Raw genomic sequence first — 27,307 nt, 5'->3', positions numbered from 1 at the left:
GAATTTCCTTCAAAAGGCTTATCTGTGGAGCTCTCTTCTGTAGTATAAGAAAGTGAACACGTATTGAGCCTGGCTCCATCCCAGCCCTTTTTAGGCTTTCTGAAAAGTGTTCATACTCAAGCCTTCCAGCATTTCTTGGAAGTAGGCATCATTTTATTACCATCACTTCCATTTTATAGTTGAGGAATGGACATTCGGAGAAGTGGAAAAATTTTCCCAGAGTCACACAGCGAGTGAGTAGTGGAGCTGGGATTAGACCTACATTTGTTTGTCTCCAAAATCTATCCTCATCCCCCTGCACCGTGCCAAACTCCTGAAAGGGATCACTTGTAGTAGCCCCTGGAAATTGTTCTGTTATCCTGGCTCAGGGAAGGGAAAACAGGCTCTGACACATGGTCCAGGTGATGGTCCTGGGTGCCTGAAGGGCCCCTCACAACCTGATCTCAGTGGGGCCAGTCATCCTTAGCTGCTGGTCCAGGGAACCCGGAAGGGAATTTGGTTTAGATTTCAAGAGCCTGAGTTCTCTGTTCTAACCTTCCTGCCAGTCTTCATGGCCAGTGTACCAATGCACATGGTTCCCATTCTATAAAAGCTCAGAGCTCATGCCTCCTTCCCACAACTTAGCTTTGGCCTGGCAGTCTCAGAACTCTGGCAGCCTTGCCCAGCCAAGCTCTCCAGCTGTCTGTCGTCCCCAGTCCCTGCCTTTGTTCTGATCAGGCTTAGCCGCTGGGCTGAGAGAAGCCGGGAGCCCGGAACACCTTTCCTCATCTGCGTAGCCCCTTTCATTGTCTGCATGGGAAAGGCCACAGGTGGCTCCTGGGGGTAGACAACAGCAGCACCAGCGTGTGACCCCCACCCACACCCACCCCAGGTTGTAGGGACAGAGCGTATGAAGTGGCCTCCCCTGCTGGATCTGAAGCTCTGCTAACTCTGCAGCCCCCTGCGGTGGTTGCTTCCAGTGCCAGCTTCGTGGGAACAGAGCCCTTCCAGCCACCTCTCTCCAGACAGTACTGCAGGAGCCTCGGGTCTCCATACTTTCTATCACTGTCCTTTCACTGGCCTTTTCATAGAAATGTTGCAGTTCTTACCAGCTACCTAAAAAGCCCACAGCCAGTGATTTGGCTTATCTTTAGGAAGATGCTCACTGAGCTAGCTGGACCCTTCTAGAGCCTACAGGACTGTGAGACTTTGCCAAGCTGCGTCTGAAGCATTTGCTATGTAAAACTGCTCAAGTGTTTGGGGTGTGTACGTGTTTGTCTCCACATCTCAGATTGACACCCACTGAGTCACCCTGACCTTTGACCTGCAAGTCAAGAATACTATTAATCTCTGAAGAAAACCTTAATGAGCTGGGCATCCAGGTACTGCGCAGAAGTAGGCCATATGCTTGTTGTTTAGGTACAGCTAAGGAGGGTGTAGAGCTGGCCCTTTCCTGTTGGCTTCCTTTTAGCACTTGGTCAGCTCTCGGACGAACACTGGAGATGGAGCTCTGTCCCCACCCTTCCTGACGAGAGCTGTGATCGTGCTAGGCACTCAGGAGAACAGTACTGGTGATGCTTAAGAGTTCTGGAGATAAGCAGTCCCACTGCTTACTAATTCACCTACCTTCTCTGAACTTCCATTTCCTCATCTGCAAAGTGTGGGTGACGGTCCTGCCTACTTCGAGGAGTAGCTGACTCACAGTAGGGATCACATGTGATGGCACAAGGAAAGGGCCTGGACAGAACTTGGCAGAGTGAGGGTTTAGGAAATGGTAGCCGTTATTGTTAGTTTAAGGTAATAAGAACTCCAGTTCCAGCGCCTTGGAGCTGAAAAGCTGCCTGCAGCAATCAGTTCTCTTTCTGGAAAGGAGCACATCATAGCTAAGGGTCCGGAGACTCCACTGACCATACTGTCAGAGAAGAAGAGCGTCGGCAAGCCCGGCACTTCCTGCCCTGGGTCCGGTTGTCAAAGGGGCCTCTGGCAAGGGAGGCTGCCTGATGACTCTAACAAGCAGCCTTTAGAGCCCAGTAATGAAGCTGACTTCATCTGTTTTCTTCCTTAGTGGCTCCTAGGGGAAGGCCCAGAGCTGGGATGGGGGTTGGCGAGGGGATGAGCTGTTTCTCTAGTGTTTGCTGGGCCCTCCTCCACCACCACCTCCGGACATCTCTGGGTCCCCAGTTTTCTGCTGTGCTACTCGGTCTGGCCCCCGTGTCCTGTGGGCAGCAGAGCCAGCCCCTGCCTGAAGTCCCCTGGAGAGCATTTTTGAGTTCAAGGGATGGGGTTAGGAGTCTCTGGGGGTGGACCTCGTCCCTGACTGATCTCTCCCTCTCTGTCTGCCTGCCTGCCCCGCCCCGCCCCAGGGACCACCCTATCTTCTTCATGTTCATCCAGATTGCTATCATCTCCATCTTCAAGTCCTACCCAACGGTGGGGGACGTGGCCCTCTACATGGCCTTCTTCCCTGTGTGGAACCATCTCTACAGATGTGAGTACTCCCTCCTCTAAACCTCTGGGGGCAGATTTGTGTCAGCCTGGTCCCTGGATGAAACAGCCAGGGAAAAAGAAATTGATAGGCATTTGCTGGGCCTCTGCTGCACCAGCAGCACTGGGAGAGAGACAGTGACCTGAGTGTCTGCCTGAGCTAGGTACTGCAGGCTGGTGATGGTAATAACTAAGCAACATTGTGGGGCGCCTGGGTGGCTCTGTTGATTGGCGGCTGCCTTCAGCTCAGGTCACGATCTCCAGGTCCTAGGATCGGCTGCATCAGCTGCTTTTCCCGCTCCCTCTGCTCCCCAACTCCCCACTCGTGCTCGCTCGTTTTCTCTCTCTCAAGTAAATAAATCTTTTTAAAAATGCTGCTTAGGGGCGCCTGGATGGCTCAGTCGTTGAGCGTCTGCCTTCGGCTCAGGTCATGATCCCAGGGTCCTGGGATCAACCCCCACATCGGGCTCCCTGCTCCGCGGGAAGCCTGCTTCTCCCTCTCCCACTCCCCCTGCTTGTATTCCCTCTCTCGCTGTGTCTCTCTCTGTCAAATAAATAAATAAAATCTTTTTTAAAAATTAAAAAAAAAATAAAAATGCTGCTTATTTTATTTCTTAGAAGATTTTGTTTTTGGGGGCGCCTGGGTGGCTCAGTCGTTAAGCGTCTGCCTTCGGCTCAGGTCATGATCCCAGGGTTCTGGGATCGAGTCCCACATCGGGCTCCCTGCTCAGCGGGGAGCCTGCTTCTCCCTCTCCCACTCCCCCTGCTTGTGTTCCTGCTCTCGCTATCTCTCTCTCTGTCAAATAAATAAATAAAATCTTAAAAAAAAAAAAAGATTTTGTTTTTTGAGAGAGAGTGAGAGTTAGAGAGTAGGGGGAGGGGCAGAGGGAGAGAATCTTAAGCAGACCCCCTGCTGAGTACAGAGCCCGACAAGGACTCGGAGCTCTATCCCACGACCCATAAGATCACGACCTTGAGCCGAAGAGCTGAAACCAGGAGTCCGATGTTTAACTGACTGAGCCAGCCAGGCGCCCCCAAATAACCACCATTTTTTGAGCACTTACTCGGTAGCTACCTGGCCACTGTGGTTCTAAGAGTGTTATGTGCATTAGGTCAGTTTATCTTCACACCAGCCTTGGTGGGAAAATATCACCATTTTGCAGATGAGAAAACTGAGGTTCAGGAAGGTAGAGCCACTTGTTCAAGGTTACGTGATAGGTAAGTGGAAGGGCTGGCCATGAGCTTCTAGCTAGTGCTGTCCAGTAGGACTTTCTGTGATGATGGAAATGTCCTTTATCTGCACAGTCCAATAGAATAGCCACTGGTGTGACTCAGAAACTCAATTTTTAATTGAAATTTATTTAAATTTAAGAAGTCACACGTGGCTGGTAGGTACCGTATTGGACAGTGGAACACTAGACCTTGGGCTTTGGACCGCTTCCCAGCACTGCACCTAAATGTCCACAGAAGGCAGACGGCAGCACTGCACAGTTGCCTGCTCCGAAAACCCCTTCAGCTCTAACCATCCCCCTCCCCCTGCCTCCTAGGCCCCCAGGATTTTCCTCAGTTGGACTCTTAGCCCTCTGTGAGGGCTCTTTTCAGCGTAATGGGCTTCCTGAGGGTAGGCTGATGATTCACTCACCTCTGTGTCCCCAGCACCCAGGCTCAGACCTGACCCACAGCTCAGCAGGTGTTTCTGGATGGGTTTTTTCAGCCTCCCTAATAAAGAGGCAATGTCCGTGGCCCAACACCACATGATTCTCTAAACTAAAATGGGAAGGGAGCTGTAGAATTTTCCTTGCCTACAGTGGGTGCCCAGCAAGATGTCAAGAATGAACCTGGGGAGGGCAGGCTTCAGAGGAAGTAAATCTTTGTTATTATTTGGGGCTGTCTGGGTGTCAACCAGGAAGTGAAACCGACCAGCTGCTAGAAAGAAACCTACCTGTAAGCCGGGGCCTCTGAGCGAAGGTAAACAGCAGAGTGGGCGGGCCAAGCCTGGGCTGCCCTTGCAGGTGGTGACCTGTGGGGCGGTGACCAGTCCGACCTGCCTGAGAGAAGGAAGTGGCTGGTGTCTTCTGCCTGTGACATCCTCATTGCATAGATAAGAATCACCCAGCCCAGCAGGCTTACAGTCAGCCTGGTGCCCCACAGCAGGGTGGCCAGTGACAAGTCATGAGGCCACCAAACATGTCAGCATGCCCCAGATTGTGACAGGGTGGGTCTTGGGTACATTGATCCTCTTTCCCCAAAAGTAGAGTCATTGTTTTCTTAGCTGGCTGTCCCACACGGGGCACCTCTTGCTCTTGGTTAATCCTTCATCCCGTATTCCTGAACACGGCCTGGAGCCAGACAGACTTGAATTTGGATCCTGGCTTTCCCATTACTAGCTATCTGTTTTTAGGAAATTCATCGAACCTTTCTGAGTCTCTGGGTTTTTAATCTGTCAAATGGGGAGAATATCTTCCAATGAGTGTTTTAAGTTTGAGAAAGGATATACGTAAAGAGCGCTGCAGTTATCACCGACAGTAATCATGCAGGGGGCCCCCTGCAGAGTTCCGTGACCAAAGCTTCAGGCTAAGTAGTCAGAGTCATTGGAATAAACATATTTTTAAAAACTTGAAATAAGCTATTTTATGCCCTCTGGGGTTGAGGCAGAGAAAACAAGGATGGGGTTTCTAGAAACCTAGATGATCTAATAGAGGCTGTAGCTGGCTGGCTGGGCAAGCAGTTTACAGTTCAGCTTGACCAAAGATCCTGCATGGAGCATTGGCTGCCCCCCTCAATGGCCAGCTCCTGTGGCAGAGAATACTTGTGCTCAGGGTATCTGTGTGGGGCATGACAGCCGTGCGTCATTGCATTCAGCCAGGAGCATCTGCAGCCGAGTCCTTTGGACCTGTGGGCGGAGACTTGGAGAAGTCTGTAAGTCTAGGTTGGATATATTCACACTTGTAATGGGCTTAAGAATTCAGTTTAAACATTAGTTGCCAGTGCTAACCTGCCTGCTCACACATTCACCTTTTTGTTTTCCTGTCCTGGCCAGTGGGGAGAAGAACAGGTATGTGGGCCCTGCTCTGAATGCAGGCCCCAGACACAGGGACTCTGGTGCTTGGGGCCAGGATGAGTCATACACACACACAATTGCGGTGTTAGGGAACCGCCTGCTGGCAGAGCCCATGCTAGTCTGCGGTGGCCCGGTCCAAAGAGCCAGTTACCAGAGGCGGCATATGTGTGTAGTATGTGTTTTGTTTTTATTAACTTTTGCATAAAGATAAAAGAATATGGATAAAAAACATACAAGTTATAGAGAATAATAATACAATAAGCACCTTTGAAGCTCCCGGTCCCCTCTGTGCTCCTCCCAGTGGGGCTGGCTTCTTCAAGTGGAATTTTATTTTATTTTTTTCCTTAAAGATTTTATTTATTTATTTGAGAAAGGGAGAGAGAAAGTGAGTGAGTACTAGTGGGGGGATGGGCAGAAGCAGATTCCTTGCTGAGCCCAACATGGGGCTCGATCCCAGGACCCCGAGATCATGCCCTGAGCCTGAGCTGAAGGCAGCCGCTTAACTGACTGAGCCACCCAGGTGCCCCTAGAATTTTATTTCTGAACACCTGAGGCTCAGAGAGGGAAGGGGACTTGCCTGAAGTTTCAGTTTGTCAGTAACAGAGGCAGAGACTGGATAAGCCACCCTATGAGTGTGGTGGGGAATCTGATTCCCTCTGACCCAGTAAGTCTGATGAAGGGTGAGCCATTCGTCTCATCAGGCCCTGGTCATCTCTGACATCTCTGACACCTGGTGCCTGGAACAAGCTGTCCTGTGCCCCAGGTCCCCAGCACCGTGTGCTCTGGCATATAGCTTTAGTCCTCTGGCCTGTCAGCCAGCAAAAGTGAGTAGCAGCTCCCTGTTCCTGCAAAGGTCATCACAGGCCAGAAGCCAACTGGATGCTGGTGACAGTTCCTCAAGGCACATGGGAATGTATCTTTGCAGCTGTCTGTAATTGCAGCCGGGAGCTGCATGGGAGCATCTCCTAGTCTCTGTGCACTTTGTCACCTTCTTGTCACCCTGTCTGAAATCCAGAGTGGCGAGGCAAGGAACAATGACCTACCTGGGCTGTCAGGCCATAGGAGTTTTGTTTTAGGAATAGCATCTATCTTTTTCAGCAAAATAATTTCCAGGGGATCAGAAAGAACTGCTGAGAGGGGCATCTGACGCTTCATTTCGGCTCAGGTTGTGATCTCAGCGTTGTGGAATCGAGTCCTGCTTTGGGCTCCACACTCAGCGCCGAGTCTGCTTAAGACTCTCTCTAGCAGGGCGCCTGGGTGGCTTAGTTGGTTAATCGGCTGCCTTCAGCTCGGGTCATGATCCCAGGATCTTAGGATCGAGCCCTGAGTCGGGCTCTCTACTCTGCGGTGGGGAGGCACTGCTTCTCCCTCTCCCTCTGCATGCCGCTCCACCTGTTCGTGCGCGCACTCTCTGTCAAATAAATAAATAAAATCTTTAAAAAAAAACGCTCTCGCCCCTTCGCCCCCACCCCTAAAATAAATAAATAAATCTTTAAAAAAAAAGAACCACTGAGAAATGTAAATAGTGATGTGGGAGTGGAGGAATGGCAAATAGATTTGTTCTCCTTTCTTGAGGTTGTAACATTGTTTACTAGTAATTCTTTTTTTATTATTTGCGAGAGAGAGAGAGAGAGAGAGAGAGCATGGAGGGAGGAGGGTCAGAGGGAGAAGCAGGCTCCCTGCTGAGCAGGGAGCCCAATGTGGGACTCGATCCCGGGACTCCAGGATCATGACCTGAGCCAAAGGCAGTCGCTTAACCAACTGAGCCACCCAGGCGCCCTACTAGTAATTCTCAATGCATGTATCCCCTTTCCCAGACTTCTTGTTCTGGGAGCAAGGAAGTCTCAGGAAGACTTGAGTCAGGTCCGTCCCTGCTTTGAAAACCCAGAATCATGGAAATTTCAGGTCAGAAAAGAGGACCCCTAAGCACTCCAGGCCAGTGTTTCCAAATTGTGGGAGTTCACAGACCACTAATACTTTTTTAAAAACTCTGATGACAGAGTTGCCAACTTCTTATTTTGCTAAAGACATTAAAATAGTCAACTGCCAGCCATTCATCCCCATTTCATAAAAGAAAGGACTTTTTCACAACAACAACAAGGAACAAAGAGACACCTTTCATTTCTCATGAATCTTAAGTTCAAAACATTCACCTTTAACAGGAACTCTGAACTACCTTGTTCTGGTTATCATCACCGTGACACAGACCAGTGAAATCTCTGTTGCAGACTGGTCTGGGCCTCTTATTTGCCAAGGGTCTGCAGCTGTAATCCCACGCTTTGAAGCCTTGGCTGCAAATTGGAATCACCAGGGAAGCTGTTAACAAACGACTATGGATGCCCAGGCCCCACCCCTAGAGACTCTGATTGACTCAGACCAGGTGGGGCTCCCCCGTGATTTTATTTTGCAGCCAGAATTGAGACTTGCATGTGTAATCCAGTCCCCCTTCCGATGCATGAATCCCTGGTATAGCAGTTCTACCAAGTTTCCGTACAACCAAGACAAACAACCTTAATGTTCGGGAGGTTCCCCATCTCTGAAATCTCCCCAAACTCTGATTTGGAAGAAGGGATTTCCTGAAGGTCAGGATCAGAGAGGTGTAGGGAACTTCTGTTCATTAAGTGCCTGCTGGGACCCAGATCCATTGGTAAGTTGTTTTGTTTTTTTTTAAGATTTTATTTACTTTTTTGACAGAGACACAGGGAGAGAGGGAACACAAGCAGGGGGAGTGGGAGAGGGAGAAGCAGGCCTCCCACCGAGCAGGGAGCCTGATGCGGGGCTCGATCCCAGGACCCTGAGATCATGACCTGAGCCGAAGGCAGACACCCAACAACTGAGCCACCCAGGCGCCCTCATTAGTTTATTTTAAATAATACTTACTAGTTTCTTTAAAAATACAATAAAGTGTAAAGAAAGATATAAAAATAGCATATAATCCTACTGTCAGATACCCCTTATTGAGTTAAAAGGCAGGGGGAAGCACAGTATGATTAATGCTGCCCTCCCCACAAAGATGTCCACATCATCCCCAGAGCCTGTGAATATATTACTTTATGTGGCAAAAGGATTTAAAGTTAAGGATGTTCAGATGGGGAGATTAGCCTGGAGGCTTATCTGCAGGTAGACCCAGTGTAATCCACAAGGGCCCTTAAAAAGTAGAAGGGCTTCGGTGGCGTTGGTTAAGTGTCTGCCTTCGGCCCAGGTCATGATCCCGGGGTCCTGGGATCGAGCCCCTCATCGGGCTCCCTGCTCAGCGGGAGCCTGCTTCTCCCTCTCCCACTCTCCCTGCTTGTGTTCCCCCTTCTCTGTCAAAAAAAAAAAAAAAAAAAAAATAGAAGGGCTTGGAGGCAAGGGGCACATGGGGGATCTCTTCCACAGTTTTGCTGTGAACCTAAAACTGCTCCAAAGTCTATTTTCTAAAAAAAAGTGGAAGAGGGAAGGAAGCAAAAGAGGTCAGCGTACTGCAGCGTAGGAAGGGACTTACTCTGGCCTTGCTGGGTGAAGCGGGAAGGGGGTTGCGAGGGGGTTGTGCCTTGATTTTAGCCTGTGAGGCCTGTCCTGGACTTCTGACCTCCAGAACGATAAGATAAACTGTATACTGTTTAAGCCACTACATTTGTGGTGATATGTTATAGCAGCCATAGAAAATACTCAGGAATACATCGTGCCAGGTTTTTCACACATCTTGCTTAATCCATGTAAGCCACCTGAGAGTAGGCATTTTAGCCCTACTTTAGAGATGGGCAAGCTGAGACTTAGAGAAACTTGCTGGCGGAGCAGGGATTTTAACCAAGGTCTTTGCCTTTCTAAGGCCAAGTTTGGGTACACTGTCCTGCTCCTTCCCCTCCAGCTGCACCCCGCCTGCCTGCCAGTACCAGCCTGAGTTTCCGGTCCTCCCTGGGGTTTCTAGGAGAGCTTCCCCCCTGGTGGGATTTGGGATTCTGTAATCCCTTTGGGAGTGTGGGGGTGTGGGGGGATGATGTCAGACAGAGAGGGTGTCAAAAGAGTTTTTCAAATCATCTAAGGAAAAGTAAAGGACATTTGAAGAGAAAGGCAGGGAACCTAAGACATGAATTAAGGAAAATGGAAAACATGTTCCTAAGACCCAGGGCTGTGGCACCATAGAGACCCTATGTGGGGGAGGGGGCCTCTAACCTCCATGGGTTCATGCTGCTGTTCCCTTCTATGATCCCATGTGGACAGACAGCACCCTGCTTGGGGAGCAGGAAGGAATTACCCTTGGACACTCCATTGTCTTGCTGAAATGCCCCCGTTGCGGTGCCCAGAGGCCTTCACAGTCTTGCCAATGGTAGCCATCCAGGCCCACAGTGGGAGGTGCAGAGACCAAACCTAGGACTTCCCACTGGCTATGGGCATGGGAAGCCATTGACTCAAGGGTCTGAGGCTTGCCTCTTGGCACCGCAGAGCCTCTGAGTCTGGGGGGGAGGATTTCTGCCTCTGAGCTACACCAGACTCTCCCTGGGCCTCTGCGTCCTGTGGGGCCATCCCCCCAAGAAAGGGTGCCGAGAAGAATCAGCATTCGGCTGACTATGACCATCTGTCTTTGCAGTCCTGAGAAATATCTTTGTCCTCGTCTGCATCATTATCGTCTGCTCCCTGCTCTTCCCTGTCTTGTGGCACCTCTGGATTTATGCGGGAAGTGCCAACTCTAATTTCTTTTATGCCATCACGCTGACCTTCAACGTTGGGCAGGTAAGAGTCCAGGGCTGCACGGGGACAGGGATTCGTTTTGTAGCTTCAGACATTCAGCAAAGGCTGTGGGTTCTGCAAACTAGGCATTTGGACGTGAATGAGGGGACCATTCTTTCCCTGAAGTAGCTCCTGATCCAGTAGAGAAGATTAAAGAAGAGAGCAGTAGAAAAGCTGAATTCGGCCAGCATTTATTGGGCACCATGCTGAGCCATCGCCCCAGTGCATTCTCCCTGCAAGCCTGTGAGATAGTGTTATCACTGCTTTACAAATGCAACCAAGGCTTGTTCACACAGGTTGTCTCTTGCCCAAGGTCGTTGGAGGAGCCAAGAACCAAATTCAGGGAAGGCTCCGTTTCTGAGGCTCCCCTCTTTCTGTAACAGCCCCTGGGCTGCGTGGCACTGTTGCGGGGGCAGTGGGGGCCGGGGGGGTGCGGGGAACAGGGATAAGGGGAGGAGAGACTTTCCAGACTGGGACAGCAGGAGCAAAGGCAGGGAGATGAGAACTAGTTCAGTCTAGCTGTTGGGTCAGTCGGAGCAGAAATCATGGGACTGGGAGTAACGGGTGAGGAGGCCGCAGGGGGTCAGAGAATGAGAGGTACAGCTGGGAGCTCCGATCTCCTCCTGACCCAGGGAAAGCCCCTCCCTGGGTGCCACAGAGCAATGCTTCTCAGAATCGGGGTGAGGGGGCTTGTTAAGAATGCAGATGCCCTGGTAATGTTTTAAATCCTATAGATATGTTGTGACTACCACAATTACACAGCTTTGTCCAAAAAAGCAAACAAAAAAACCCCCCAGATTCCCTGATCCCACTCCCAATAGATACGGAAAACAGGGTCAGGAATTTGTGGTTTTAATCAGTTTTCCCAGAGATTCTGCTGCAGGTGGTCCAGCACACTTCTCTGAAGTTCCCTTAGGTCAGCTCCACCTTCCTTGTGGGGTCTTAGGAGAATCAGTTGTCCCATTTCCCACTTTAATTACCGTTGGCACAGCCAGGCATTTCCTCTGCTTGATGGACTGGATGGGAAGCCAGGCGACTGGGGAGACGAATGATGCCAGGGAATGGTCCCCAGGGAGAGCCTTGCCTCCAAGGTTAGCTGCTGGGAAAGAAGAGGGGAGGAGCTCGGGCTTTCGCAGTGAGTGATGGGTCTGGTATTTCCTGCACAGACCTTTCTGGACAATTCTTGTCTAGCCCGGTTGTTTATCCTGGTTTGTGAACAGCAGGAAGAGAGAGGAGGGCCCTGTAGCCTGGGTGGGACCGTGCTGGAGGGTCCATCCTGTCTGTCACACACAGGTTAGTCATGGTGGATGCTCAGCTCCTCCTGTGGCCTGCCTGAACAGAAATGTGCAGGATTCGACTTCATACTCTAGGAAATCCAAAAGGTTGTTCTGGCCCTTCTGTCTTGCTGAAATCCCTTTAATTATCTTTGGAAAGTGATGGCCGGCGTGTGAAGGCATTGGGCCCGCCCTGGGCCTCTGCGGAGTTTGGCAAAAGCTCTGCTGAAATAGTCCACAGCTTGTTGTTGGGTCATGAGTGTCAGGTGTGGGTCAGGACTACAGTTGCAGTGATGACGAGGTATTAATGGAACTTGCCAGATGACTGCTTTTTTCCCTGTGGCTGCCTTTGTGAGGGAAGGGTCTCCGTCGATGGTAGGGGAGATGTTTGCAAGTGCTCAGGGACCATCGAAGGCAGGAGAGACTGGACCGTTGGAAGATGGGACTGGGGGTGGGAACGAAAGGCCAACTACATGGAGTGTGCTAGTTGGTGACTGAGCTGTGGAGAAAAACCAGGCTGAGCCTTGACGTTGTCTTTTTACCTTTTTTTTTTTTAATCTTTTAAAAATTTACTTTTAATCAGACAAGTAATACATGAATTCATTATTGCTGGGAAAAGAAATCAAACAAAATAGAAGCTTACGGAATGAAAAGGGCCCCCAGGGTCCCCCTCTCTTCCCACCCCAGGCAGACATCATGATTGGGATCGGTGTGGGGTGTCTTTGCAGATGTTGTCTGTGCATTTACGACCACTGTCAGTACGCATGCATGCATGCTGAGCTTGTTTGTGTACATGAAGAAATGGCCTCCTATTCTGGACACCGCTCTTGGACTTGCAGCGTTTCACTTGATGATCCCCTCTTGATATTGGTTCCAAGAGCCCATGGGCAGAAGGAACTTGATTGATTTGACTAGGTAGGCTCCTGCTGATGGACATCGAGGCTGCTTCTGGTTTTCTGCTATAAATGGAAGAGCCCTGGGCATCCCTCCACATAACCTTGTACACACAGGCCAGCGTTTTCTCAGGACAGACTCCAGGTGGTGAGATTTACTGGGTCAGAGGACATGGGCCTTGTGCATTTTGGCAGATACTGCCATGTTGCCCTTCAGACAGGTCAGACCAGCCTCCAGGCCTCCCAGCTGTGGCCCAAGTGCAGACATCACACACCTGTGTCATCGGCCGCCTCGGATCTGGACTCTTGAGTCAGACAACTTTGTCGGGTCAGATGTTTTCTGGGACTGCTGGCTTTGTTCGGGCTCTGTGGCGGCTGCTGCCAGATCCCTGAAGGGACACATCACATGGGGGCACTTACTCACCAAGGCAGTCGCTCAAGTCCTCTCACTGTCCTGGAGCATTGACTGAGCAGAAGAGTGCCCGTCGTGAGGTTAGACGCACCTGCCTCAGGCTGTTGGGAGCCACAGAGCACAAATATGAGACAGAATTTTAGTCACCATTAAGTGTCCCCTCCTTAAAAAGGCCTTCCGTGAGGTTCCCCTGCTCCACTGTCTCCTTCTTAGCCTGTTTGTTTCCTTCCTAGCACTCTCCCGGTTTATAAGTTTATATTATTATTTCTCTCTCTGCCTCCCCTATTAGCCTCTGCACTTCATGCGAACAGAGAGCAGCCTGTCCTTCCCACTGCAGGGGCCCCAGCTACCAGCTCTGTGCTTGGCATAGAGCAGTTTAGCAACAGTTGCTGAATGAGTGAATGAACCAGAGATGGCCAGGGAGAACGGGGCGTAATTAAGGGCCCAGCGTGCAGAGTAACCACTGGAAGAATCCAGCGGGAACAAGATCCCCTTTCCTGTTGTGAGTGGTCATGAAAGCCCTGGGGAGCAAGGAATAGCAGCTGGGCCTTTCAGACCTGGAGAACAAGAGGTGTGGGAGGTGGGCAGGTGGGGGGGCCAAGTCGCCCCCACCGGCCGAGGTTAGTGGGTAGCAGCTCTGTCCCTAACCCTTCTCCGGCTTCTGTCAGAACCTGGTCTCTGTGGCTGGGGAAGCCACTATGTGTCCCCCACAGATCAAGCCAGCCCTTGCTTCCGTCTGACCTACAATCAGTGCTTCAGTTGCAATGTATGGCATTTGGGGACATGTCTTCAGTCCCATGGCTGGCTTTTCTCAGCTCTTCTAGCTGGGACGATACCTTAAAGTCCCCTGGTCCTCCCTCTCCCCTCCCTGGGCAAGACAGACCAGAGCTGTCCTGGGAACCAGATGAGCATGGATTTGCAGCAGGCATCCAGAGCCCAGTCTGTCGCTGGTGAGTGCGGAATTGAATGTGGAGAACATCTTGACCCGTAGATTTTTAGGTCCTGCTCTGTTTGAGTTGGTCAGTGCCACACTCTGTGATATGACAAACTACTGATAAATTCTTAGTAATAGGGGCGCCTGGGGGGCTCAGTTGGTTAAGCGACTGCCTTCGGCTCAGGTCATGATCCTGGAGTCCCTGGATCGAGTCCCACATCGGACCCCTTGCTCAGCGAGGAGCCTGCTTCTCCCTCTGACCCACCTCCCTCTCATGTACTCCCTCTCTCTCATTCTCACTCTCTCAAGTGAATAAATAAATCTTTAAAAAAAAAAAAATTCTTAGTAATACTGGCAGGTAAACCAGTGACTTAGGCTCCATCCTTTCCCCTGGGGCCATTAAGTAGTTTACAGTTTGTGGCATGGATCATTTGTTAATTATAATTGTGCCTCAAAGTCAGTAACCAGGAAATGACAACAGTAAAACATCCGTGTGTGTGTGTGTGTGCACGCACACACATACACAAGAAAGACTGGGGAGAAGGAATGGTTGAGCTAGATTGATTGGTTGAGGTCCTTTTTTACTTCCTCACAGTGTGACCTTCAGCAAGTGACTTCTCTGGGTTGCAGTTTTCTTAAAACCAGGCTTGATAACCCAGCCTCCCTGGGTGTTGAGAGGATAGGGCATGTGTGGGTCCTGTTGCCATTATTCATATGTTGATATGAGAAGTAGCACCCGTGACCTGCTCTTCAGGTAGCCAGAGCAAATTCCCAGGGAAACATTCAGACTGATAAATGGAAAGAAGGAGAACAAACTTCTTTTTTTTTCTTTTTTCTCTTTTCTCCTGTAGGTCCGTGACCAGCAGAAGAAAAATAGTCATCAAGGATTCATATAAATCAAAATTAATATGTTGAGGGGCACCTGGGTGGCTCAGTTGGTTAAGCATCCGACTCCTGATCTCAGCTCAGGTCTTGATCTCAGGGTTATGAGTTCAGGCCCCATGCTGGGCTCCATGCTGGGCTCCATGCTGGGCTCCATGCTGGGTGTGGAGTCTACTTTAACAAACAAAAAAAGTAATGTGTCTAAATTTAGCTTTTTTGAATGAGTAAGATAAAAACATCCCACTCACCCCCATTCATCTTAAAAACAGGGAACATGAGGAAATCTCTTCCTAAAATTATAATTAATAGTGGCTCATGTTTAAAGAGTGCCTGCTAGGGGCCAGGCCCATATGATCCCTTTAATCTTCTGGATCATGTGCTTGTGTGGCCTTCTGAACCTTTCCTTGTGCGCTCGCATGTACTTGTACGCTCCTGGGGAAGAGTTTCATTTGTGTGGGTGTTTTATTATTGGCATCATGATGAAATATGACTTTTTTCTTTTAATAAAACATCTTGGCGATCTTTCCCTGTTTGTGTAAGAAGGAAGCTCCTCACCACAGTTGATGCAGCTGCTCCCCTCTTCGGGGCCCTGTAAGCTGCTTTCCCTTATTTTTATCATAAGGAATTCACTTAGTCCTTATAACAGCCCTTTGAAGGAGGCACTAGTATTCTCCTCTCCTGGTGCCAATGAGAGAGCAGAGGCTTGCAAGTCCCCAAGCTCTGAGGGGGGTGTTTATTCATGCTCTTGTTTCTCACGTCCTCTTGCTAGACAGGGGGTTCCATGAAGTCAGCCCCAGGTCTATCTTGCTTACGACTATATCCCCAGCACCAAGAATATTCAGTGACCGTTCATTGATGAATAAACAGAATGAGCTGGGATCCAAAAACCACGTTTATGACCAGTGATCCCATATAATCCTGTGTACCCTAACCTCCCACTTCTAGCATCTGTTAGGACAAAGCTGGGCCTGTGGCAGGTCTTGCTGGATTCCTAGGGTGTCAGAACCAGAACCCCCTTCCCATCTTCGCCTGTGGCTGACCCTGAGAGCCCCACTCCTATTCTATGTCCGCGTCTAAAATAGATTCCCTACTGTCCAAAACAGTGTCCCAGCTTTGTCTGGAACATTCCATGAGTTGCTGCCTCCTCACCGTGAGGTGCCAGCTCCGGTCCCTTCTCCTTGTAGTGCAGACCCTGTAGATCCAAGGCTGGCCTTGCTTTGGCCACTCTGCTCTTGTTCTCCAGGGGGGCCTGGAGCCCTGGGGTCTGGGCACCAGCCCTCTTGTGTTGGGTCTGCTCAGGACTGGCTTATTTACTCCACCCATGAAAGCACAGTCCTGTCTCCTGGAATTGCCTTCCAGTTGGTCTGGTGTGTATTCTGGGGAATGGGACAATGAGGAAGTAAATGTTTGGGGACGTGTGGGGCAGATCATCAGTGGTGGGGTGGTGTGTAACCCCCATTTGTGGACAGCCAGGGCCCATTTCAGATTTAATTCCATGGGTCTGTGTAATCCTGGCTGCAAAATCCTGAGTCTGTGTGTGGGAAGAGGTGTTCCTCCTAACAGAAGGCACCTGTGGCCCAGGCTGGAGTCCTTGCCCTCGTCCAGCTGCCTGTGCTTTGCCTTCCGCACTGGTGGCATTTTGCCAGGTCTTCGTTCATTCCTTTGTCCCCCCATCCTCAGACTTTTAGCTCGGTGCTCAGCATCCCAAGCGTGGCTCTCACAGGCCCTTCCCCGCCTGCAGCCAGAGTGACAGGAAAAGCCTGAGCTAAATATAGGGAGGCAAGGCCAGCAGAAAGCCTGGGCTTTGGAGGCCCGGCCTCTGCAGTAACTCCCAGCCCCATCTGTCCTGGCTCACTGGCCTTAGGCAAGTCTTCTAACTCCTTGGGCCTAATTAATTTGTTTGCATATATTGGGCACTTGCTATGTGCCGGGCACTCTGCTAGCAGAATGTGAATGAGACACAGCTCTGCTTCCTGGGAGCCCATGGTCTGAGGGAGAGAAAGAAAAGGAACCAGGCAGGGCCGGGGCAGCCGGATGGTGCCGTGAATGGGGTAAAAAGGCTGGGGAGCTCAGAGCTGCAGTGGGTAAGGAAGCTTCTGTGGGGAGGCAGCCCGTACATGGGGTGCCTGGGGGTGGGTAGGAGCTAACTGGGCTCTCTGTGGTGACACCTCTGGGGAGGAGAGCATGAGCGAGCGGGTGCGGAAGGCCGTTCCACGGGCCTGGTGGGCGCCGCCTGAGAGTGTGAGCCTTGTCATGCTGAGGAGCAGGCTGAGCCTGTGGGTTTTGGCTGAGGATAACTGGGATCCCCTTCCTGCTTGGAAAACCTCATCGTGCCAGGAGGGGAAAAGGTGAGGGGTGTGAACCCGAACCGGGAGCACAGAGAGGCTGTTGAAACCTGGCAAGAGGTGCTAGCAGCTTCCGTGTCCTCCGCCTAGAAGGTTGGCTGTGAGGACTCAGTACGGAGTTGGGTGGGGATAGCTTTTGTGAATTGAAAAATGCCACATAGATGACAATTACCATCATAGCGACTTTGATCTTACCTTGTGACCTTCCAGACCCTGAGATGGAGGTCCAGTGATTTTCCCACTGTTTTGCGTCTTTAGAGCTGGAGGGTGGAGCTCTGTTTCTTCACCATCCCCTCCCACACGTGTCCATCCAGGCCTGAGTTGGGTCACACCAAAGCCCGTCCAGCTCCACAAGTCGACCCTCGGCCCCTCTTCCTCCCATATTCCAAGATCCGAGATGGTGTGGGCAGAGGATGCTGTGCTTTGCCCATGGTGATGACCACGTGAGCTCCCCCAAGTGCAGGTCGGCTATCAGGGGTCAGCATCTCCAGCCCAAGCAAGAGACCTGGGAACTGGGACATGCCTATGGCGAGAGCAGCTGCTTCTCTGGGAAGCTGGGGCAGCCCAGGGGCCAGTGTCGGCTGAGGCTTCTGTTCAGAGCCTTCCCCCCGCCCCTCTGCCCCCGACACCCTGAATTAACAGCCTTGCTGGCTCGGAGGGCTCTGATACTTATTTTGCCTTTCCCCCCCAAAACTCAGTCTTCTTGGCTAAGTGACAGGGCTGGGACCTGGGAGCACAGCCTCAACAGGAGTGTCAGTGTAGACCACGGGTTCGCATAGGTCCCTAACAGGACCCACATGTGTGGGTGCGCAGTCCTTTCACCCCTCCCAGAATCCTTAACTGGGAGGGACTCTGGGGGTGCCGGAGAAGAACTAAGGTTTGGGCCTCAGGCAGGACTAACATTGCAGCCTAAAGCTTCCCTTACCCGCCTGTGACCCTGAGTTTGCTCATCTGTAAGTGGGGCTTATAAGCCCTACCCCAGAACGTTGTGAAGATTCAATGGTATGCTTTTTTTTTTAAATTGAGGTGTAGTTGACACACGTTACGTTGGGTTTCAGGTGTATAACCTAGTGATTGTCAGCTCTGTTGTGCTCACCACAAGGGCAGCTGCCCTGTGTCCCCATGCAGTGCTCCTACCACCCACGGTGCCCCTATGCTGTACCCTTCATCCCCACGACCTGCTCACCACAGGAAGCCTGTCCCCCACCCCCACCCCCCACTCGCCTTCACCTGGTCTGCCCATCCTCCATGCCCTCATGATGCTTTTTTGTTAAAGGGCCTGGCCCGGGGCGGCTACCTAGAAGTTGTTGCTTTCCCAGCCTGTGATGGAGCATGTTCTAACCATTTTACTCCATGTTGTGAAGCACCCTTCCCTGTCCCCTGGCCGTCCTTTGATCCGCTACCTTGTTACATCTTCATTGTGGCCCAGAAGGTAGTCCTGCAGCCCTCACGGCTGCCGGTGGAGAAGAGTGGTCTGATGAGCCCTCACTGGGCTAATGCCGAGGGGCTGGGTACCCGCAATCCACTCCCAGAGCACCAGCCCTCTGCCGGGCCTAGGGTCCCAGAGCCGGAGCAGATGCCAGCCCGTCTGGTTGTGGGGCAACAGGAAGTGACTCCATCCCAGGGGTGACATAAGTGAGCATGGGCTTAGGGAAGACCTGGGGCAGGAGATGCAGATGATCCCGCTCTAGGGATACGTAGGAGCTGTCTGTGGGAAGGGCCATTCCAGCCCAGCTGAGGCGGCGAGGCGTGGCCATCCAAGCACTGTTTGCGGGACCAGGCTGCGGTCAGGGCTTCTGGGGCGTGTGGGTGTGGTGCAGGCCAGAGTGGGGCACTAGAGGCTTCTGAGCAGGCAAGTGAAGGGTTCATGCGCGTGTGCGTGCGTGTGTGTGTGTGTGTGACTCGAGAGAGACCGTAAGAGACTCCCAGAGAGAGATGGAGAGATTGAGAGAGACAGACAGACAGACACTGGGAATCAAGAGGGGCCAGGATGATGCAGGACGCCTTCCAGCAAGAGATGGCGGTGGGAGGGAGACAAGGAGACTGAGTTGGAAGTCTGAGGAAGGAGATTGGCAGGACTTGGTGGTGGATGGCAGGAGAGAGGCCAAGGAGTCCAGTCATAGTTCTCGAGGGCAGCTTTGAAGAATGGGCTGCCCGGGGCGCCTGGGTGGCTCAGTTGGTTAAGCGTCTGCCTTCGGCTCAGATCATGATCCCAGGGTCCGGGGATTGAGCCCTGCAGAGGGCTCCCGCTCAGCAAGGAGTCTACTTCTCCCTCGCCCTCTCCCTCTGTGTGCTCTCTCTCTCTGTCTGTCTCTCTCAAATAAATAAATCTTAAAAAAAAAAAAAAAAAAGAATGGGCTGCTCTTCAGGTCTCCGAAAACACGGCGGAATGGAGCAAGGACTAGGAGCCACCATTGTGGGTAAACTAGTTTATCACTCACTTTACAGATGCAGAAGATGCACCTTAGGGTAGGGAAAGTGACTTACATAGGGTCACACAGCCACTAACTCGCCCATGCTATTTCTACTGCCCCTCACCCAACTCCCGCTGCCCAGACTGAGCAAAGGGGCTCTGGGTCTACAGCTGCTGTGTTGCCTGAATCCCGGCCTCTGGGAAATCCCTTCTCAGCCCAAATGGCAAGCCTCAAGGTCAGAAGAGGTGGTCTTGGCCAGCCTGCTACCAGCTGGGGGCATCACTCTGAAAGAGCCAAGCCTCCAGGCCAGCCTGGTGTCCACAAGATGCCTTCCCTGTGGGGGCAGGGCACTCAATCAGGACTAGTGACTTTGGTTCCAGACGGACCAAGCCCGCACACAGGGCTCTTTCCCTCCATGCCACCCTCCCCTGACACTTCATCCTGGAAAATTTCACAGACATAGCAAAGTTGAAAGACTGAACATTGAACACCCACATACCTACCACCTAGACTGTACCATTAATGTTGTACTATACTTTTGTGATCACAAATTATCCATTCCTCAATCCATCTTATTTTTAAAATATATTTCAAAGTGAAGTACAGACATCACTGCATTTTCCTACTAAACATCTCAGCATGTATATCATTAACCAGAGTTCAGTACTTACTTACATTTTTCTTATATGAAATTTACATACAGTGAAAAACACAACTTTTTTTTTTTTTTTTTAAGATTTTATTTACTTATTTGAGAGAGAGAATGAGATAGAGCATGAGAGGGGGGAGGGTCAGAGAGAGAGGCAGACACTCCCTGCTGAGCAGGGAGCCCGACGTGGGACTCGACCCCGGGACTCCAGGATCATGACCTGAGCTGAAGGCAGTCGCTTAACCAACTGAGCCACCCAGGCGCCCAAGATTTTTATTTATTTACTGAAAAACACAACTCTTAACATGTACATTTTCGAAAGCTGCCTTTCATTCAGCAGCATATTTTTTGAGGTTCATTTATATTATTGCAAATAACAATAGTACATCGCTTTCTTTAATTTTCTTTTTTTTAACCAACTGAGCCACCGAGGCGCCCAATTTTCTTTTTTTTTAAAGTAGGCTCCACACCCAGTGTGGAGCCAAGTGCAGGGCTTGAACTCACAACCCTGAGATCCAGACCTGAGCTGATATCAAAAGTCAGATGTTTAACCAACTGAACCACCCAGGCACCCTAGTACGCTGCTTTTTTAAAACTTTTTTTTAAAGATTTTATTTATTTGAGAGAGAGAGAGCACAAGCAGGGGGAGAGGGAGAAGCAGGCTCCCCACTGAGCAGGAAGCCTGACACAGGACTTGAGCCGAGGACCCCAGGATCATGACCTGAGCCAAAGGCAGACGCTTAACTGACTGAGCCACCCAGGTGCCCCTTAAATAAACTTCTAAATTTCAGAATAACTTTAGATACAGAAAGTTCCCATATGCCCCACACCCAGAATCCGAGCCAGGGGACCACATTAATGTGTTCTGTCTCTCCCGTGTCCTCTGCCCACTTTTTCACTCTGTCCCAATTTCTCATGATCTGGACAGTCTTGAGGAGCACTGGCTAGGTCTCCTGTAGAGTGTCCCCACTTTGGGTTTATCTGATGCTTTTCTCATCATAAGACTGTGGTTTGGATTTTTGGAATGCTCAGGTACCATGCCCAGTACATGGTAGCCACCTGATCTCATACTGATGTTACCCTTCATCATTTGTTCAAGACAGTGTTTGGGGCTTCTCCAGAGTAGAATTACTATTTTCTCTTTCCCTGCACTGTTCTTTGGAAGTGAGTTACTGCATCTGGCCTGCCCGCAGGCAGGGGGTCGGGTGGGGGGGGGGGCAAGCAAGAATTAAGCTCCACCTCCTGGAGGAGGGAATGTCTACATATGTTATTGGAATTTTTCTGTAAGGATTCCAAAAGGAATTCTCCCTCATTTATTTATTTATTCAGTCATTTATTGGCTGGTTTTTTAAATTGATATTTTAGTCAATGTAATACAAATACATACCTCACAATGTTAAAGATTATAAGGAACTAGAATAGCTGCCTATGGCCTTAGAGTTATTTGCTCTGGTTCTTCTAAATACCATGCATACTCTGCTATTTGTATTTCTTGACTTTTTTTTCCATTTTATATTAGATTGAACTGTACGACATTTCCAGTATTCAACCATTTTTGATCTGCAGAAATGGCTATTTCATATGGTTTGACCTAATACCTAGTATTTTGACTTTCTAATACTTGTGCAGCTGATTGTGTGTGACACTGGAGTTGGTTCCTTTTGTTTCATTGTGAATTGTGATTTTGTACCTGACCCTCATCGGACCCGGTTCGGGGGTCAGCCCCCACCCACTCAGCCGCAGCTCCAGGTTCTCCATCTGCAGACCGGGCACCTTGGGCCTGGGTGAGAAAGGGGCTGCAGGCTGTGAGGTCAGCTTTGCTCTGGTACCTGCCCTCCACCAGCAGCTGTGGGGCAAGGCCTCCGGGGCTCCCTGGGCTGTCTACTCCGCTGATACCCTCAGCTGCAAGTTCTCTGCCCTGTGGCAGACTGGATCCCAGGTGCGTCGCCTTCAGGGTCATGGCCACTAGGCCAGCTCTCCTGGTGTAGCCTTAGGCCAACTATTGAACCCTTTGTGCCTCAGTTTCCTCATCTGTAAGATGGAGACCATCAGCCTTCCAGATGGGCTCCTCTGGTCATAAAATGGCAGGACCTTGTCCTGAGGCCAGCCCTGGTGTTGGTCCTCAGTTCTTCCTTCAGGTCCCTCCATGTTCTTCCTGCCCACGGTATGAGGCTGCCCAGGACAGGAGTCTCTGTGGGTCAGAGGCCAAGATGCCAGATTCAGCTCAACCTCTGACCTGCTCTACAGACCCTAGCCAGGTGTTCCCCCTGCTCTGGGCTTCCATCTTCTCATCTGTGCCAACAGGTGGCTATGGTCTAAGAGGCTTCTGAGTGGCTGAGACCTGGGGTTGTGAGCCCCTCTGCCCTCCTCCTGCCCTAGACCCTGGGGGTCTTGGGATGTAATGGGATTGTAAGATGGCGCAAGTCCTTGTTCCTCTCTAGGCCTCTGCCAGGGGGATGGTAGCCTGAGCTTCTAGGGCCCTTTTAATTCTGTGGCCCATACAGGAAAGGCAGACTGAGCTGGGCATGGATACCAGGGTGGCAGAACCCCGTGGGGACCTTCCCAGTCCAGGGGAGGAGCCACAGCCATCAGGCAGTCACATAGATGAAAGCAAAACTAATCTGGATGAATTTGTGTTAAGAAATAGAGGTTAATGGGGGCCATGACCCAATCTGGGGGGTGTGGGAGGGCTTCTCTAAGGAATCAGGATCTTTCCTGAGACCTGAAGGGTAAGGAGATGTCGACTGGATGAAAAGGAAGGGAACATTCCAGGCAGAGGGAACAGCAGAGATCCTGCAGCAGGAGGAAAGAGGCCAGTGTCGCTGGAGCTGAGGTGGAGCAGGAGAGAGGGTGAGGGACCAGGCGCAAGGCCTCAGAGCCCCAAAGGAGTTTGATCTTCCCCTTAAGAGCCCTCGGAAGCCTTTAGAGGACCTTTCAGCTGGGAAGTAACAGGATGAGATTTTGTCCTGAAAAGCAACCTCTGGCTGCTAGGGAGAATGGACTGGACGTGGCAAGGGTTACAGGGGTGGGAGGCTTGGGACCAGGGAGCCCAAAGAGGAGACTGCTGTTGTTTAGATGACAGTGGCTTTGTCCAGGGTGGTAGCTCTAAGGACAAGTAGAAATGGGTGGATCTGAGAGAGTCCGGGATATAGAACTGCCAGGACTTAGCAGCCTTGTGTCCGGCAGGTGGAAGTGTCAGGTGATTCTGTGGCCTCAGCACCCGGAAGGAAGATGGGGGGGCGGGTAAGGGCTCCCAGGGAGCAGCAGCTTTGACAGGGGCTCAGCTGTACCGTGGAGGAGCCCCTGGGCACCCAAGCACCGAGGCAGAGGGGCCTCTGGGTGCAGACATACCATTGTGGAGTTCAGAGGCCAGAGCTTGGGCGGGTGGCATAAACCCACAGGGGCAGTACAGGCAACTTCTGAAGTGCAAGACCTTGCAGGGTCTCCCCAACACCTGCCTAGCCCCTCAGCAACCCAAGGTTCCGGGGGAGGTTCCTCAGCACTGCTCACAGCTCCTCTCTCCCCGCAGATCCTGCTCATCTCGGATTACTTCTATGCCTTCCTGCGGCGCGAGTACTACCTCACCCATGGGCTCTACTTGACTGCCAAGGACGGCACAGAGGCCATGCTTGTGCTCAAGTAGGCCTGGCTGGGCCCAGGGCTGCATGGACTTCAGGGGGTGGAAGGGCCAGGAGCTGGGCCCAGCCCTCGAGCCGGAGTTGCCAGCAGAGGAGTCCTCAGGCAAATGCGGTTTGAGTCCAGGGTTCCGTAGCTCTGGCACCAGAGGGGAACTGGGGCTGGCAGCAAGGCCAGTGGGGAGTAGCCAGGAGCACCTCCCCTTGGGCCCCCACTCTTTTGGCTCTGCAGACCGGGGAGCCCCCTCCGATGCTGGATAGGGGAAGAAGCAGGGGAACAGGATTTGTTAGGTTGTGGCTACTTAATAAATGTTTTTTGTTATGAAATCTATCCTGGGCCCACACTGAACTCCTGGAAAGGGTGGACTTGGCCTTGACCACCACCCCCATATACTACATACTGGTGTGGGTTTCCAGAATGAACCCCAGGTCCACAGCACACAAGTCTGTTCCGTGGCGAGCTGAGACCGGTGTGAGACAGCCCCGCTGGCAGCCCTCCCCTCACCCCAAGCAGCTGGAGGCAAAGGGCCAGGCAGGCCTGAGCAATCTTTATTCTGCAGAGGGACAGTGACCACAGATCCATACACCATGTCAACACCAGGTGAGCCAGGGGCCAGTCCTTCAGGGGTGGGCAGGTCCAGGCAGGGGGGCAGCGCCTCAGGTGAGGGAGGGGCAGTTGGGCAGGGGCCTAAAAAAAAGACAAATCACACCGAGCAGGGGTGCTGGGGGCTGTTCCCTACCCTCCCCCATCCCAGCCAGCACCCATGGGGACAACCCTAACAATGGCCCAGGATCCACCCAGGGGCAGAGTAGGTGTGGTTGGTGCCCCCTGGCTGGGGGGGCGGGGGGAGGGGCAGCATCTCTGCCTAGCCCATCTCGGGCAGAGGCAGTTCAGTTCAGGAGCCAGGAGCTCCCTGGGCAGAGCCTGACAGGGCCCTAACCGCCCCCCCCCCCCCATGCCCAGGCCAACCCCCTCCCCCCCTACTGCTGGCTCAGAAGCCGAAGGTTTCCTGGGAGGCGTAGACCATGTAGAGGAAGCCATCGTCGTCCTTCTCCTGCTCATAGATGTCCGCAATGGGTGTGGACACGCTCACCATGCTGTGCTGGTTCACCAGCAGGAAGAAGGCCTGCGTGGGGTTCAGCTGCAGGCGGCGCCTGGGGTGGGCAGAAGAGCAAGCCTACAGTGAGGGGGCCTGGCTGCTGGGTGGGTGGAGCCCTGACCCCCCACCTCCCTCTCTCCAAAAGGATTCTGAGGCAGCTTCACACCCATCCCAGGCCCTTCTATAAGCCCTCACCTCTGACCTGCCACTGACCCCAGCCCCGACCTTGACCTTTCCCAACCTCCCCAAAACAGGGATTCAAGGCCCGGCCCTGCCAGGGCCCCGCCATCCCCAAAAGGACCCGAGCCCCCTCTGACTGCTGCTGCCCACACACCGGATGATCTTGACCAACTCGCTCATGTTGACATGGTCTGGGACCAGGAACTTGGTCTTGTCCAGGACCGGCAGCTGCTTCTCACCCTTGTAGCGCTCGATGATCACCTAGGGGTGGGGCGGGGGATGCGTGAGCCGGGCGGGGCCGGGGGCCGGGGGCCGCGGGGATGGGAGGGGGCGGCGGGACTCACCGGGATCTTGCTGGGGTGCTGGTCGCGGATCTGCTGCACCTCCTTACAGCGGTCGGCTGCGGACAGTGGGCGGGCAGTGAGGCGAGAGAGGTCCCGCTCGCCGTTCGCCCCGCCTGTCCCCGGCCCCGCCCCCCCGAGCCCCCGCCCCCAGGGCCGTCAGGCCCCAGGGCCTGGCACCCGCCGGGTTCCGAGGCGAGGCCCCGGCCCAGGCCTGAACCTGCCTCCCGGCCCGGGGCTCTAGCCCGAGTCTGACGTCACGGGGCTGACGTCGCCTGCGGCAGTCCGGGTCAGTCGCGGCGCCCCCACCCCGCGCCCGCTGACCACCCGCCGGGCCTCACCGAAGGTCCGCCGCTGCTTGAAAGGCCGGTCTGAGGGCATCGCGCGAGCCCGGCGGGGCGCGCAGGCCGGGGCTCCGGGGCGCGCGGCTGGGGGCTCTGAGGTTCGGGGGCTCCGCCGCGCTCAAGGGCTCCGGGGCTGTGAGCTGAGCCTGGCGGCGGTGGCTCGGGGAGGTAACTCGCCCGGGTGACGTCAGGTCACAACATTCCTTAAAGGGGAGGCCGGCGCGCCGCTCCCATTGGGCCGACGCAAAACCCGCCCGCCCGGACCCGTGACGTCACGGCGCAGAGAGCTGGACTCCGGGCAAGCGCCGCGAAGGGGCGGGGCTCCCCGGCGCGTCACAGTCCCGTGACGTCATGGGCTCCCGGCCCCTCTCCCCCGAGGCCGGGGCTGAGAGACTGGCGGGGCTGCGGGCAGTTGGGAGGGCTGACTCGCTGCGCGCAGGCCAGTCTGGGGCTCAGCGGTCTCCGTTCCCACTGGTGTTAAGTCATCCCACAGCACACTCCGAGTCTGTTCCCTTCCAGAGATGGTGCGAACCTAAAGACCTCCCCACCTTCGTGGAGCTCATGGTTACAGGAAAAAAAGCTAGGGTGTGGGGGGTGGAATTAAAACAAGAAAGAGCGAGATGCTAAAAAGAATCACAGGTTTTAAAAGGAATTTCTAGAATTAGAAAAACCATTGAAATTCAGGTCTCAAAGGATGAGACCAGAAAGTAGATTAGACACAGCAGAAGGTAAGTCACTGAGCTGGAGGAGAGAGCAGAAGCTACTCACCAGAGAAACAAGGTGATGGACAATGTAAAAGGTGAAAGGACAGGTCCGTCAGAATTCCAGGAGGGAGAAAAAAAGTGGGAGAGGCAGTTCCTGAAGAGCTTCCAAACTTGATTAAAGACCAGGATCCTCACAGAAAATCCAGAGCAGGATAAACAAAAGTAGCATCTTGGCACTTTGTAATGAATTTGCAGAACTCTAAAGAGAAGATAGGAAAATGGTGAGCAGCTCGACTGGTAAACATGTAAGTAGATCTAAAACACCATGGAACATGAACAGTGATGATCCAATTTGTGGAGTACAGAATGAGAGGACACAGCAACATGTCAGACTGAGGAGGGTAATCAGTTCAAGTGCTCTTATTTAAGGGGAGCAGGATAAAGATACTGGTAATTGTCCAGCTTTGTATATCCAAGTGTGTGTTTCAGACACTTATGAGGGATCATTAAAAGAATGGAAAGTATAGGGGCACCTGGGTGGCTCAGTTGGTTAAATGTCTGCCTTTGGCTCAGGTCATGATCCCAGAGTCCTGGGATCTAGCCCCGCGTGGGGCTCCCTGCTCGGTGGGGGGTCTGCTTCTCCCTCTCCTTCTGCCTGCCACTGCCCCTGCTTGTGTGCTCTCTGTCGGATGAATAAATAAAATATTTTTTTTAAAAATGGAAAGTGTAGGGCGCCTGGGTGGCTCAGATGGTTAAGCGTCTGCCTTCGGCTCAGGTCATGATCTCAGGGTCCTGGGATCGAGTCCCGCATCGGGCTCCCTGCTCCTTGGGAGCCTGCTTCTCCCTCTGCCTCTCTCTCTCTCTGTCTCTCATGAATAAATAAAAATAAAAATTAAAAAAAAAAAAAAAGGAAAGTGTAACTGCCAATGCAGAAAGGAGAAAAAGGTAGTAAAAAATGGTATAGGA

The 27,307-nt window shown here is 52.3% G+C and overlaps 3 protein-coding genes across 5 annotated transcripts in view; 1 reads left to right on the top strand and 2 right to left on the bottom strand.

The window, feature by feature from the left end:
• Positions 1 to 23,998, top strand: part of PIGU (phosphatidylinositol glycan anchor biosynthesis class U) — an 87,723-nt gene extending 63,725 nt beyond the window's left edge. For 2 of the 3 annotated variants that reach the window (XM_054510059.2, XM_045885636.3), the window contains 3 exons: positions 2,343 to 2,467; positions 10,095 to 10,237; positions 23,567 to 23,998. In XM_054510059.2, the coding sequence (XP_054366034.1) occupies positions 2,343 to 2,467; positions 10,095 to 10,237; positions 23,567 to 23,680 (382 nt within the window). In that variant the 3' untranslated portion in view covers positions 23,681 to 23,998. Of the gene's footprint in view, positions 1 to 2,342; positions 2,468 to 10,094; positions 10,238 to 14,598; positions 15,155 to 23,566 lie in introns of those variants that run through there. The other variant, XM_045885637.3, reaches the window with a different exon arrangement.
• A 201-nt stretch (positions 23,999 to 24,199) lies between these two features.
• Positions 24,200 to 26,343, bottom strand: MAP1LC3A (microtubule associated protein 1 light chain 3 alpha). The gene is made up of 5 exons (XM_045885639.3): positions 25,635 to 26,343; positions 25,297 to 25,352; positions 25,107 to 25,213; positions 24,658 to 24,827; positions 24,200 to 24,360 (listed from the first exon to the last, which is right to left on the bottom strand). Exons 1-4 carry the CDS (start codon positions 25,672 to 25,674, stop codon positions 24,665 to 24,667), a joined length of 366 nt encoding a protein of 121 aa, XP_045741595.1. The 5' UTR covers positions 25,675 to 26,343; the 3' UTR covers positions 24,200 to 24,360; positions 24,658 to 24,664.
• Positions 25,297 to 27,307, bottom strand: part of DYNLRB1 (dynein light chain roadblock-type 1) — a 41,978-nt gene continuing 39,967 nt past the window's right edge. The window contains exons 4-5 of the transcript XR_010405820.1: positions 26,406 to 26,600; positions 25,297 to 25,352 (exon numbers count right to left, since the gene is read on the bottom strand). The gene's annotated coding sequence lies outside the window, so the exon portion shown is untranslated. The remainder of the gene's footprint in view (positions 25,353 to 26,405; positions 26,601 to 27,307) is intronic.

This window comes from Mirounga angustirostris, unplaced genomic scaffold (genome assembly GCF_029215605.1).
Source record: "Mirounga angustirostris isolate CCGP_5_RB_7025 unplaced genomic scaffold, mMirAng1.0.hap1 SCAF_10, whole genome shotgun sequence".
Taxonomy (NCBI): Eukaryota; Metazoa; Chordata; class Mammalia; order Carnivora; family Phocidae; genus Mirounga; species Mirounga angustirostris.
Note: the sequence above shows the minus strand (reverse complement) of the source record. Positions and strands in the feature narration are given on the sequence as shown.

Bases quoted from the DNA above. Each gene is read 5' to 3' on its own strand.
- MAP1LC3A (XM_045885639.3), bottom strand. From the start codon at position 25,674: ATGCCCTCAGACCGGCCTTTCAAGCAGCGGCGGACCTTCG. The intron at 25,353-25,634 runs GTGAGGCCCGGC...CACTGTCCGCAG, and splicing joins CAAGCAGCGGCGGACCTTCG to CCGACCGCTGTAAGGAGGTG. The intron at 24,828-25,106 runs GTGTGTGGGCAG...TGCCCACCCCAG, and splicing joins GAGTTGGTCAAGATCATCCG to GCGCCGCCTGCAGCTGAACC.